The following is a 13,468-nucleotide window of genomic DNA, read 5'->3' as shown; positions in this document are numbered from 1 at the left end:
GATAGTCACTATTCGAAAAGTATGGCATGATGATTTCCATGAATGACTGTTCGAAAATAATTAACAAAAAATTAGCCTGCAGCAATTAAAATAACGTTTTTAACGAATTCTTTTAACCATCTTTCGATAAGCCCCTGAGAACACTGTAACTGTAATCTTTCTTCTAATAATTATTCAACTTATTAACGGATCGGCATACTGTAAAAAATGGTTGGATGTTTGAAATTTTGTATCAGTTTCTCCAAGTCTATGTGTGAGCACACTTATTGACGGACAAACGGAATTATATACATAGATTAGTGATGTTTTGTATACCCGTATTCGCAATAAGATCCGTATTCGTATCCGTTTCTTTTTATCGTATCTTTTCTATGATTTTTTTTCAGATTTATAGCAAATAGAAGAAATTAACAACTATTTTCTTAACTGAATACTAAATTTTATATCATCATGTCTAACGTATCGCCAGAGCATAGAAATGTAAATATATTACGAAAAATTCAACTTTCAACAAATATGAAAAAAGAAAGGTTTCTAAAATGTGTCGAAGGGAGTTTTTCTAAGGAGTGGTAAGTTTCTAATCGATTACTAATAAAAAATAGGCATACATTTATGGTGCATTATAAATATATTTATCGTAATCGATTGTTTATCATTTTTTTAATGTAAATATTAAAACACAAAATTTACAACTTAAATCATACGCGGCTTTCAAATGATTTAGGCTAGTCATCATATAAATGCTAGTCATTAAACATGATAACAAGTACTGATTAGCTGTTTGTTACTAAAAAAAAATAAATTATTATATCAATAAAATTGTATTAAATTTTAACCAATTAAAATTTATTAAAACACAAAACCATCATATATAATTATTTCATTAATTTAATACAATAAAAATGATATTTAAACTAATTTCAAAATGTACGTATTTAAGCTTCTAATTTCTTTTGTAAATCGCCGGATTCATATAAAGCTTTAACATCAGTTCCACCACCAATAAATTGCCCATTTACAAATACACGAGGTACCTGAAAAAAAATAATTGCATAATCACTAATCAGTACATTTTTTGAAAATCGCGCGCAAAACTACGGCGTTTTCAAAATACATGAATCATATGATTTTCTCAAAACAAAATCATTTTGATTGAATTTCAAGAATGTCATTCAAATAATTTGTTAGAAAGCCGATTTCAAGGTCAATGAAGGAAAAAGTATTTTAAAAACAAAATAAAATTAATGTCAATGTTATAGATTTACGATTTTCAATGTTTTTTTTTTAATGAAACAAAAAAAAAGGACTCATTTACATACCGAACGTGCCCCTGTCATTTCTCCTAGAATATCTTGTACGGCATCAGTATCATTTCGTTCATCTAATTCAATGGCTGTATACTTATGTTTTAATTTATCGAATACCTATAAACAAAAACCATTAATAATTACAAATGTTGTATTTAGTAACAAAAAATAACTTTAAAAACTCACTTCTTTGGCCATTTTACAGTATGGACAATAACTTTTAGAAAAAATCACAACTTTATCACTGGAGATAAGCTCCTTAACACCTTCTGCGGATAGAGAACTCATAGCGTTACGTGAAACTGATGGAGTTTTGGAGAAAAATAAGCCCATTCTGGTTAGGCTTCGTGTAAATATTAATTTGTTCGAGTGTGGTTATTTTTTATTGCGCATGTAGCTTTTAATTGGATCCGTAGGAGGAATAAAGAACCAATAATAATTCAAATCGTGAAGAATAGCAAAACTCTGCACTGGCTGTTCAGGAAAATCTTTGGAGAAATTGTAAAATTTACAAAGTGGCAAGCGATAAGCGGCGGGACTGTCCAAAGTACTGTATGAAATCATTATTGATGGTTGGAAAATCTAGATAGTTCAGTCGTGAAGAAGCTAATTTGTGGGAAAATCAATTTTTTTTGGGGGGCTCATTAATTCGATTTTAATTAATTACTATTGAACCATTTATTATTCGTTTAGTTTCATATTCAATATCACTTAAAAAATAACATGTCTCTTAGTGGTATTTTATTGATAAAAGTGATAAAAAATTTAAATAACTATTTATGGAAAATCCAATAAAAGCAATTTTCCTTTACAAAGCATGTAATAATTTTATCGACAAAATATTAAATATTTAATACTTGTTTACTTAATTATTGTTTAATTATGGCTTTTTTCGGAAAATTTGTTGATAGAGATGTTTCTTATTTACTCATAATGTGAAAAAGGAAAACTACTTTCTATTCAACCAATCGAATATACAATTAATTAGGTCGATTAATAAACAGTTTCCTTGAAATATTCAGCAAGGCCTCTGTTGGAAGGTTTGTTTCAGCAATGAATCATTAATTACTTAGTGATTTCCGCATGAAAAATTAAATAGAATTTTTATATATGAGATATTGATGGTTCCAAACACAATTATAAAATTATTCGAATAGTTGTAGGAGGAGTGAATTCGAATTCATTTTCCCAATGAAATCAATCGCTTTTTTTCAAAAGAGTTATGAAGAGCTGAAATTTGAATTCATGTAATTTCAACTCATCCATTCCGATTGCCAAATATATTCGTTCCAAATTAAGAAACCCGGAATGAATTTTAGTATTGACTCAAGCTTTAATGGTGGGAAAAGGGTGGTTGAAGATTGATCAATCTTGAAAAATCAAATTTTTTTCTAATATCAATATAATGTATAAAACTGTATGTGTAATATTAATTTGAAGTCAATATAGGTCGAGGGTTCCGATTTTCGGAAAATTAGCCAAATTAATGCCTTTTAAGTTTTTCTGGTACAAAAGTAAATAAATTTATCCAATTAATGGATGAATTACACAGAAACTATACACTCCAGATCTCTGTTAAAAATTCAGATTTTTATATTTTTATGGCGGTAATGCCCGTAGAACCTTAAGGTGTGGTTATCAATATGGGCATTTGATATTATTAGAAATCATTATGCAAGAAAAAGATAATTAGAAATTCCTTATAGCTATTTGTACGAGTGTAATAAGAGAAAATTCTTCGAAATATCTAAAAGAACTTTTCGATAATTTTTAAAATTTGAATAAAATGAGTGCGTTCTAACATTTCCTTGAACGCGCGTGTACCTTTCATATGTGGAAAAAAATTCATAGATAAAAGTCAACACTGAATGAACAGTGATGTTAAAATCACTGACGTTGACATTTCAATAAATAATTTTACCAGTGTTTTTATGTGAGATTCTGTGACATTTGTACCAAAAATGTTTATGAAATGTAAAAATAAATTATTTATCTTATAATAAACAAAAAAAATTCTACAAATTAATTGGAAATAAACAAAAATTAAGTTTGTTAATTAAATCAAAATACGAACCAACCATGTCATTACCTGGGAATGGAGTGTTCGTAGTGCAAGGCGAAATGACCATCTTAATGACAGCTATGCGTCGTGGAGCCAGATGGTCATCACATTCCCATCAAGATGAAGATCATGACATTCTTTTAAAAGCATTGCAGGATTTAAAGGCGTTATTGAATAGGGTGGAAGATTTGAAGTTAATTAATCCGAACATATTCCTTGAACCTTTTTTGGAAGTGATTCGTTCTGAGGAAACAACAGGACCTGTAACAAGTTTAGCATTATCGTCTGTACAAAAGTTTTTATCATATGGTTTAATTGGTAAGGATGAACGTTTCAAACCTAGGAGATCAATCTTATGTAGCAAATTTTTTTAGATTTAGAACATGAAGGGGCAGCTATGGCTGTTGAAAGTATTGCCAGTGCAGTGACACGTGCTAGGTTCTTAGGAACTGATGCAGCAGCTGATGCTTTAGTGTTGTTGAGAATTATTCATACGTTACGAGCGTTGCTACTTTCGCCATGTTCTTACAAATTATCTGATAACGCTGTATGTGATATTGCGTTGAGTTGTTTTCGGATTTGTTTTGAATCTCGATTGAATGGTAAGGAAAAATATACAATTGTCTTTGAATTCTGGGACACCTATGGAATCAAAAACTAAATTTTTATGTGTTTTTTTGCCTAAAGAATTACTTCGAAGAACAGCAGAACTTGTTTTAAAAGATATGGTACAATTGTTATTCCTAAGATTGCCCGAATTAAGTGAAGATGCCCGCATTCCAACAAATTTAAAAAAGATAAAAATGTATACAAATTCAACGGATCAATCTACAAGACTTAATAAGAAGAAATCGAAAACATATCATAGAAAAGTTAAGGCTGCATCATCCACAGAAAGTGTAACAGATAATAGTGGAACAATACCAGTTATTCGGGAACCTTCGAATTTATCAAATAGTTCTACAAGCTTAAACGGTAATTATGCAGAATGTTTATAAAGCTGATCAAAATTAAATTTTTATTTTATTGGTTTTTGTCAAATAAAGTACCTAATTTTTTTATTATTACCTGATTACCAAGCATCAAAAGAACTCAATTTTTGGGTCAAAATTACTCTATATACCAAGTTTTATCAAATTCTGAAACAAAAATTCGATAAAACTGAGTTAATTTGATGTTTAGTTGCATAGTTTCCGGGAAAACTCTCAGAATCCCACACGAAAAGCGATTTCTCGAATTAATTTCAAACTATTTCTTAGAATTCATTTGTCTATCCCAAATCGAGACAATTTTTTTAATTTTTATTTTGCTGCAATTTATGCCACAAATTAAAAACCACACAAGTTCAGTTTTCGAGAAATAGCATGAAACTCTACGAAGTATCCTGGAAGAATGCCAAAAATTTTACTTTTACAAAGGAAACAGGAGATAAAATTTTTAACTCAATCTTATTGCAGAGGATGGAACTTTAACAGTTGATCCAAAATCCTTACAAGTATGCCAAGAAAGTCATTTAACAACATCACCAGTAACTCCCAATGAAAATATTGTTGATATGCAAGGTTCCATATCACAAAATACTCCAACATCCGCATTAAGAGACGATTCGGTTATATCTCCACAACAAACTGATCAACAATCCGATCAACAACCCACAGAAATTGAAAAATCAGAAACAGAATCGATTCAAACGGAGGGTACTTGTGAGCTACGACGTTCGGATTCAATGATCAGTAGTCAAACATCATCAACCATCAGTCAAGAGTATGTGAATCCACGAGGCGTACGATTTACACCACAATCACAAGAAGGTGTACCGTTAGTACCGTATGGGATTGTATGTGTTCGTGAATTATTTCGATTTTTAATTACCTTGTGTAATCCAAACGATAAACAGAATAATGAAGTTATGATACATTTGGGTTTAACATTGTTAACAGTGGTATTTGAAGTTGGTGCTGATAGTATTGGAAAATATAATTCGTTGTTATCGTTGTGCAAGGATGATTTATGTCGAAATTTATTTTCGGTAAGTATTTGATTTACTTTATTGGTTTTGAGTACTAGAATATATATTGCCTCACAGGTTTACAACAGGTTTATTTCTGTAAGGTCATTATTTGAGAAGTAATGGCAGTTTATTGTGAAAAGTGTCTATTTTGTTTGTCGGTGAATAACTCGGTTTAAAAAGCTGGTATAAAGACTATTATAAGCGCATTTTTATGAGAAATAAACAACATTTCGTTAGCACATACTCAATTTCTTTTATAAATATTTATACACCCTAGACACGCTCTTAAAATTCATAACAAATTAATTAATAAATTTGCTCAGCGTTTCAGTCCTGCGCATAAAATACAAAGGAATGATGAAAATGTTTAACAAATTAATTCAAAAACTAGAAATTACAAGCTATTCGATCATAAATATTTCATTCAAATCCAATCATTTTACTCCGAGAATACCTGTTAAAAAGTTGGTAAAGTTAAATAAAACAAGTGAAAACAAACAATTGACTGAGTTAATTGTTGAAATACCATGTATAGATAGTTTTTATGACGCAATCGTTTGTTTTTTGGCGTCACGTAAATAAAGAAAGATTTCCACTCTTAAATAGCCACACACATATAACTGATATTCCCATATTAATACATACTACAAAATTTTCACCTAATTAGCGCCCTCGTGGGTAAACAGTCATGTTTACAAGAAAATATCTTAAACAAAAGTTGTTTATTTTTTTTATAAGGAACATTTTTTACATTTAAACATTTATTCTATCTCTAACGGTTTACAAGATGGGTCCTACGGACTCAAAACCCAATTGACCTATGTTGCTCATTTACGAACTCGACCTCACTTTTTACGTCTTAAGCACACTATAAAAATTTCAGCTTGATATCTCTTTTCGTTTTTGAGTAATCGTGATGACAGACGGACAGACGACAGACAGACAGACAACCGGAAATTGACTTTTTAGGTGAGTCTATGAACACCTATACCAAAATTTTTTTCGAAGCATCAATGTTTTTAAGCGTTACAAACTTGAGACCAAACTTGATATACTATGTTTATTTCAAATAAATGGTATAATTATATGAAAACATAATTTGATTGAATAGTATAAAAAAAAAATGGTGGTTAAGTTGTGCCTTAACCATATATGTATTGTATTCCATCCTTGTCTAGGGGAGTGCTAACCGTCTCTCCTTTCATACAACACAATAAATTTTCTCAAGTAAATTGTATATATACTAAGTGTAATGAAACATGTCACTAGTGAGAGGAGCTTATTTTGTATGAATTATTTCAGGAAACATAACAGTCTAATCTAAAAACAATTACATCCTATCAATTGTTTTCGATAATAAGCATAATTTAGCATCTTTTAATTGTAAAGGGTGTCCCACAATTTACGCAAGTGTTGACAGTGAAAAATAATTTTTGAACTTTTTTTTTTAAATTCTTAATGTTTTTTTCAGTTACTATCCTCGGAACGAATTTCAATATTTGCTGCTGATTTACAAGTATCATTCCTACTATTCGAATCATTACGAACCCACTTAAAATTCCAATTAGAATATTATCTAACAAAATTAATCGAAATTATCATCTCCGATTCCATTAAAGTAACATATGAACATAAAGAAATTGCTCTGGATAACATTGTACAACTATGGCGTATTCCTGGCCTAGTCACCGAATTATATTTAAATTATGATTGTGATTTTTATTGTACAAATTTATTTGAAGATTTAACAAAGTTATTAGCCAAAAATGCATTTCCTGTAACGGCTGGTGTGTATCATACACATTTATTGTCTTTGGATGCGTTATTAACGATTATTGAATCGATACGAGCTAATTGTAGTGCAAAACTTAATGAGAAAAAACAAAATTTTGATGATAGCAATTCAGAGAATGGAAAATCACTTGAAATTGTTGCCAAAGAACCTAATTTGGCATTTGTTTCGATTGCATCGCAACGGCAGAAGATTTCAACGAATGTTCCATCGTACGAAGAGTTAAATACTATCAAAATGAAGAAAAGGGTAGGTTTTAAATTTTTGATAAAAATAAAAATTTTTTAATTGAACAAACATTTTTTTAGTGGCTACCACAAGGAACAGAGTATTTTAATACAAAACCAAAAAAAGGTATTCAATTTTTACAAGAACATGGCATCCTTAAACCTGAACTCGATCCAATTGAAGTTGTGCATTTTCTACGAGAGAATCCTAATTTGGATAAGAAAATGATTGGAGAATATATTAGTAGTCGAAATAATATACACGTAAGATTCTGACTTAACTTTTAATTTTTTACCAAATATTTATGTGGTTTTTCATGTTCTAGGTCCTAGAAGTTTTCGTAAATTCTTTTGATTTCACCGATATGCGTGTCGATGAAGCATTACGACTCTATTTAGAAACATTCCGTTTACCCGGTGAAGCTCCCTTAATTTCATTATTATTAGAACATTTTGCTGATCATTGGCATGTAAGTTGAATGATGTGGAATCTGTTAAGTTCGTTTTTAATTTAATGATTTGTTTCAGAAATGTAATGGAGAACCATTCGCAAATGCTGATGCCGCATTCACACTAGCATACGCTGTTATTATGTTAAACGTTGACCAACATAATCATAATGTAAAACGCCAAAATACACCGATGACAGCGGATGAATTTAAGCGTAATTTAAAAAAGGTTAATGGTGGCCAAGATTTTGATCAAGATATGTTGGATGAAATTTACGTTGCAATTAAGTAAGCCATAGTATTGGGACTTCGATATACATTTTTATTTACGTCTCTCTGGACAGGCTCTTTATTCTATATTCTTTGTTCACAGAAAAGATGAAATCGTGATGCCAGCGGAGCAAACTGGGATAGTACGCGAAAATTATCTATGGAAAGTTTTATTACGACGCGGTAATTCCAAAGACGGTGTTTACATTCATGTCAAAAATGGTACATTCGATGAAGATCTGTTCAATTTAATATGGGGACCAACAGTTGCAGCACTCAGTTTTGTGTTTGATAAAAGTGATGACGCTTTAATTTATCAACGAGCTATTAAAGGCTTTCAAAAGTGTGCATTTATATCATCCCAATTTAATATTTGTACAAATTTGGATACCATAATTTTATCATTGTGTAAATTTACCCAAATGAATAGCCAACAAAAACAAACAAACACGGCAACAATACAATTTGCTAGTAACGAAAAAGCTCAATTGGCATTTAAAACCGTTTTAAATTTAGTTCATTTACATGGTGATAACTTACGTGAAAGTTGGCATCATATTCTAGATTTATTCTTAGCTTTATATAATCATAATCTTTTACCAAAAAGTTTGTTGGAAGCAGAAGATTTTACGGAAGCAACAGGGAAAATTATGTTGAAATGTGAGACTACATCATCACAAAAAACTGAACCAAGTCTATTTAGTTCTTTGTACTCGTATATATCTTCAGAGGTTCAAGCTCCTAGAGTACCATCTGTTGAGGAACAAGAATTAATTGAATATGCAAATAATTTCATTAAAGATAGTAATTTGGAGCATATTGTAACAGAATCGAAATTTTTACAAATGGAATCATTGCAACATTTAATACGAGCGTTAGTAGAATTTTCCAAAGGCCCTGATGGACATAAATCTGCTGGGACTGGGTATAATGAACATATCACTGTATTCTTTTTTGAACTGTTGTTGAAAGTTGTTATACAAAATCGGTAAGTTGAAATTTAATTATTTCTCGAAATATTGGACTGCTTTTTGAATTTTTGGATTATTTTGAGGATTAGAATCCAGTAATTGAAGCTATCAATAAAAAATAAATTTTCAGGATTATTTAGAAATTAAATTTTGCTTTTTATTTACAGGGACCGTGTTCTAACATTTTGGCAAAGTGTACAAGATCATATCTACAGTTTAATAATGGGGGCAGCTACATGTGATTATCAATATTTATTGGAACGATCCATTATTGGTTTATTACGTTTAGCAATACGTTTAATGCGTAATGAAGAAATGAGTCCAATTATTTTACAATCGTTGCGAATGCTCTTATTGTTAAAACCAATAACTCTATATAAAGTATCACGGCATATTTCATTTGGATTATTTGAATTGTTAAAAACATCCGCACAAAATATCCATACGGATTCAGATTGGAAAATTGTATTTACATTGTTAGAATGTATTGGGGCGGGAGCTCATGCTCCGAAATTATTGACTACAACACAAAGTGGGGATGCCGTGCAAACTCCAAATGATCAAGGTAAGATATGGTGAAACCTCATTTTGTATTTATTTTGGATGATTCAAAAATCACGATTGGAAATCAGCAAAAGACGATTCCTATCTTGTATTAATTTTTTTTAATATCCAAATAATCCCGCGTTAATTTTTAGGTACTAAGTCAGATGGTGAAGCTGCTGTGAGCAGTGAAGAAGAATCTGTACTAATTGAACGTGGTTATACATCCGATTCAGAACTGACAAAGAATTCTGTATCGAAAATAGATAAAACTCCTCCTGTTCCACTAACACGAGCTGTTAGTCAACAAGTCAATGGTTGGATTTTAGTCGGAAATGAACCTGGGGTTGTTGTGGATCCAAATTTAATAAAACCAACAACAATACCGCCATTAAATCAGGCATCGAGTAGTATAATATTGGAACGACGGCTAGGACCACATAATCCTGCCGCGCTGTTAAAATGTTGTGAAAGTCTTGCATTTTTGGTACGAGATATAACGCATATAACGCCATATAATTTTGAAGATTGTGTACATTGCATTAGGACATTTGTGGAAGCTAGCATGAATGAAAGTAAGTAGCAAATATTTGAATTAAGGTTCAACATTTCAAATCGTTCAATAATGCTATGTTTTATTGGCTCAAAAATTCCTACTGTATTAAAAAGTTGCATCTACGTTTAATTTTTGGCTAACATTTTTATTAATATTATAAATTAATTTTTTTTTAGATCGATCGAATCGTAAGTCTACTAAAGACAAACTATCGCGCAATTCCAACAGTAAATCATGGCGGCATCAAACAGATGAACATCGTAATAATCAAACAGGAGCCTCTTCACCAGCTCATCAAAGTGCAAGCGGTGAAGATGACAGCGATGATGAAGATTTACCAAGTGGCTATCATCAAGTATCCATCCAATTACTAGATTTAATGCATACATTACATACACGGACTGCACAAATATTTAAATGGTGGGCAGAAGAGCATGGAGATGATACGACAGTGTATTCATTATGGCCAAAAGGATGGTGTCCATTATTACAAGGCATTGCACGATTATGTTGTGATTCGAGGAAACAGGTTAGTTCGATCTCGTTTGAAGTTGAGTCGAACTTAGCTAATTTGGAGTTTTTTTACAGATTCGTATGAGTGCGATAACATATTTACAAAGGGCGTTATTGATGCCCGATTTACAGAATTTGAGTGGTCCTGAATGGGAAGCTTGTTTCCATAATGTACTATTCCCACTATTAAATCAATTACTAGAAACACCAACGCATGGTGCGATAGATGGTTTAGAAGAGGCACGAATGCGGGCTGCTACTGTATTATCTAAGGTAAGCTAGCTACTACAATTTTCTTTTCTTTGTGAAACTCAACAAATTATTTCTCTCACAGGTATTCTTGCATCATCTCACACCCTTACTTACGCTATCAACATTTACAACACTCTGGCTAAATATTTTGGATTTCATGGATAAATATATGCATGCTGGAAATAGTGATTTATTATATGAAGCCATTCCAGAATCCCTGAAAAATATGTTGCTTGTAATGGATTCAGCGAAAGTATTCCATGATGGAACTGGGGAGCAGTATTCTCCATTATGGATGAATACATGGAATCGTATTCATACATTCTTACCAAATTTAAAAGATGAGCTATTTAAATTACCCGAAGAAAATAATTTAGAAAGTGGAGATAATACGATACCTAACACATTAGAAAATACTAGTTCAATACCAGCAGAGCAACAATATCAACAAACATCGAATTTATCTGATAATCCGGGTCCACAATTATCATCACCTTTACCATGTCCACAATTAACTTCACCGTTGCCAAATGTGATAAATGAAGTTAACAGTACAAGAAGTAGTATAATCTTACAACCACCTGCCATGGAAAATATAGCATCTCCATTATTTTCACACCTTGGGCAGGTAAGTTATAACATATATTTTTTTGAAAATTAGAATCCTTATGTTTCTCCAATGCTTAGTATTCTTAATATTTGCTTTTTTCGCTTATAGATGGTATCAACCCCAATTGGAGTGCCAAGTAACGTCTCACAAATAGTTCCACCTTATAGTACATCAAGCTACGAGACATCCAAATCTGATTTAACACGTTCTACAACGACCAATTTATATCCCCAACAAAATTACTACTACAGTACGTCTCATACAGGTCTTCCAGAACCAGTATCAACGCAACAACAACCTCAATTATACGACAACGTCCCTCAACAATCCTCTTTATACAATGAATACCTTAAAAACCCTTATAATTTAACCTTAAATACAGCTCCTGTTGATTCAAATCGTAACCCAGAAAACATTAACGATTATGTACCAAGTAGCGATAGTGTTGAAACAAGTAATGAACAAAATGGTAGAAATTTTTATAATCCAGTAATGCCATTACCACAAAATATTTTCCAATCTGCAAATTATTTTTATACAGATAGTAAAAACTTACCAAATATACCCCCTGGTTCTGAGATCTTATTTGGTACAGCTACAAATGCGTCCCCTTCACAAGGAGAACCTTAAATTTATTTAGAAAATGTTATATTTTAATTGTTTATTTTTTGTTTATTTGTAAGTACACCCTGTATTTGTAATTATGATTTTTATTTTTTTAAATATACGGTCTAAGTATGGTGTAAGTACTATAGGTATGGCACTGCGCAGACTAATTTATTTCATGAATTCATGAATTAAATTTAATATGACTGGCATACCTATAGTACTTACATCATGGGTCTAAGTATGTTGTTGATAATGGGGCGTAGGTGGGTGTCCGCAAAGAAGATTGTTTGCGAGTTTTTTTTTTAAACAAAATTGGATAGCCATTGCCGAAGGACAATAAAATTCCTGTGAATATAAAGGTTGGTAACTTTTATCTTCAGTTTAATCTATATTCCCTTCACTAAAAGAATATGAGGTTGAAACTATCACTCCGTGGAAGGGATAAGTTTAAAATGATTTCTATTATAATAATGCATCGCATTTCAAAAATATTTTTCGTTGGCAATTTTTTCCCCTTCACAATTAATTTTAGCCTACAACCCTGGGTTCCTTTTCACAAGTAATAACTAACGAGGATACTTCGTATGTGGCTTCGTTATGGCGAACTTAAAAGATTTCTTTCGTGAGACTGAAAATTTTAATTGTTGGCTCAAGGCTCAATTTTTGGAGCCTCGTGAAAGAAAACTCTCAGAATTTTCCCAAATATAAAATGTTTTGCGTTTACCATAACGAAACCAAGTATGAAATATCCCTCTTTTAGTAATTTTTTGTGTTAAAAAGTCTGGTGTAGACTATTTAAATTAAGGACTCAAATAAATATAACCAAAAATAGATCTCATTTTCACGTACGAGCTCCTTCCGTAAACCGATGTGTTTTGATACGATTGAGTACTATTTTTTTCTAATTTTAAAAATTATATCTAAACGCATAAAAATTACATTTTGTGCCATTTTTAGTCACAATCTTCTTTGTTTTAAATTTTATTTTTTTATTTACTAAAAGATTTTTCCTATTTATATAATTTTAAAAAAGAGTTATTATTTTCTGTATATAAAATTGTAGTAAAAAATTTGTTTTTATTTAAAAAAAGAGAAAAAATTTAATAGAAAAATTATAATAAATTTTTTTGTCCGTTTATTCAAAAGTTTGTTTTTTATTTGAGAAATAAATACGTAGCACTTTTAGAAAAAAATTTTTGAATATTAATACAGAGTTTATAAAATAATTATTAAAGAAATTATATTTTATATTATTTACAGTTAGATTGGCAATAATGAAATTGACGTTCCTTTACG

General features: G+C 30.9%; 2 protein-coding genes and 1 non-coding gene across 3 annotated transcripts; 1 reads left to right on the top strand and 2 right to left on the bottom strand.

Annotated features, from left to right (window-relative positions):
• Positions 1-824: 824 nt before the first annotated feature.
• Positions 825-1,667, bottom strand: LOC123300010 (glutaredoxin-C4-like). The gene is made up of 3 exons (XM_044882462.1): positions 1,494-1,667; positions 1,320-1,424; positions 825-1,034 (listed from the first exon to the last, which is right to left on the bottom strand). The coding sequence occupies exons 1-3, from the start codon at positions 1,638-1,640 to the stop codon at positions 936-938; spliced, it is 351 nt and encodes a 116-aa protein (XP_044738397.1). The 5' UTR covers positions 1,641-1,667; the 3' UTR covers positions 825-935.
• Positions 1,668-3,198: 1,531 nt separating this feature from the next.
• Positions 3,199-13,111, top strand: LOC123299954 (Golgi-specific brefeldin A-resistance guanine nucleotide exchange factor 1). The gene is made up of 15 exons (XM_044882382.1): positions 3,199-3,687; positions 3,744-3,971; positions 4,057-4,344; positions 4,827-5,398; positions 6,852-7,421; positions 7,481-7,663; positions 7,726-7,869; positions 7,928-8,136; positions 8,222-9,106; positions 9,257-9,654; positions 9,788-10,207; positions 10,365-10,717; positions 10,777-10,974; positions 11,036-11,581; positions 11,672-13,111. The coding sequence occupies exons 1-15, from the start codon at positions 3,387-3,389 to the stop codon at positions 12,191-12,193; spliced, it is 5,817 nt and encodes a 1,938-aa protein (XP_044738317.1). The 5' UTR covers positions 3,199-3,386; the 3' UTR covers positions 12,194-13,111.
• LOC123301918 lies at positions 6,499-6,592 on the bottom strand. Its single transcript, XR_006535474.1, has one exon. It is a non-coding gene; the product is annotated as a U6atac minor spliceosomal RNA (small nuclear RNA).
• Positions 13,112-13,468: the final 357 nt, after the last annotated feature.

The sequence above is a fragment of the Chrysoperla carnea genome, chromosome 5, assembly GCF_905475395.1.
Source record: "Chrysoperla carnea chromosome 5, inChrCarn1.1, whole genome shotgun sequence".
Classification (NCBI taxonomy): domain Eukaryota; kingdom Metazoa; phylum Arthropoda; class Insecta; order Neuroptera; family Chrysopidae; genus Chrysoperla; species Chrysoperla carnea.
The sequence above is the reverse complement of the archived record's forward strand: the minus strand, read 5'-3'. Positions and strand labels throughout refer to the sequence as shown.

Excerpts from the sequence above, each read along its gene's own strand:
- LOC123300010 (XM_044882462.1), bottom strand. The coding sequence starts at position 1,640 with ATGGGCTTATTTTTCTCCAAAACTCCATCAGTTTCACGTAACGCTATG. Across the intron at positions 1,425-1,493 it reads ACTGTAAAATGGCCAAAGAA|GTATTCGATAAATTAAAACA; the intron begins GTGAGTTTTTAA and ends TTTTGTTTATAG. Across the intron at positions 1,035-1,319 it reads AAATGACAGGGGCACGTTCG|GTACCTCGTGTATTTGTAAA; the intron begins GTATGTAAATGA and ends ATTTTTTTTCAG.
- LOC123299954 (XM_044882382.1), top strand. The coding sequence starts at position 3,387 with ATGTCATTACCTGGGAATGGAGTGTTCGTAGTGCAAGGCGAAATGACC. Across the intron at positions 3,972-4,056 it reads TTTTGAATCTCGATTGAATG|AATTACTTCGAAGAACAGCA; the intron begins GTAAGGAAAAAT and ends TTTTGCCTAAAG. Across the intron at positions 10,718-10,776 it reads GTTGTGATTCGAGGAAACAG|ATTCGTATGAGTGCGATAAC; the intron begins GTTAGTTCGATC and ends GTTTTTTTACAG.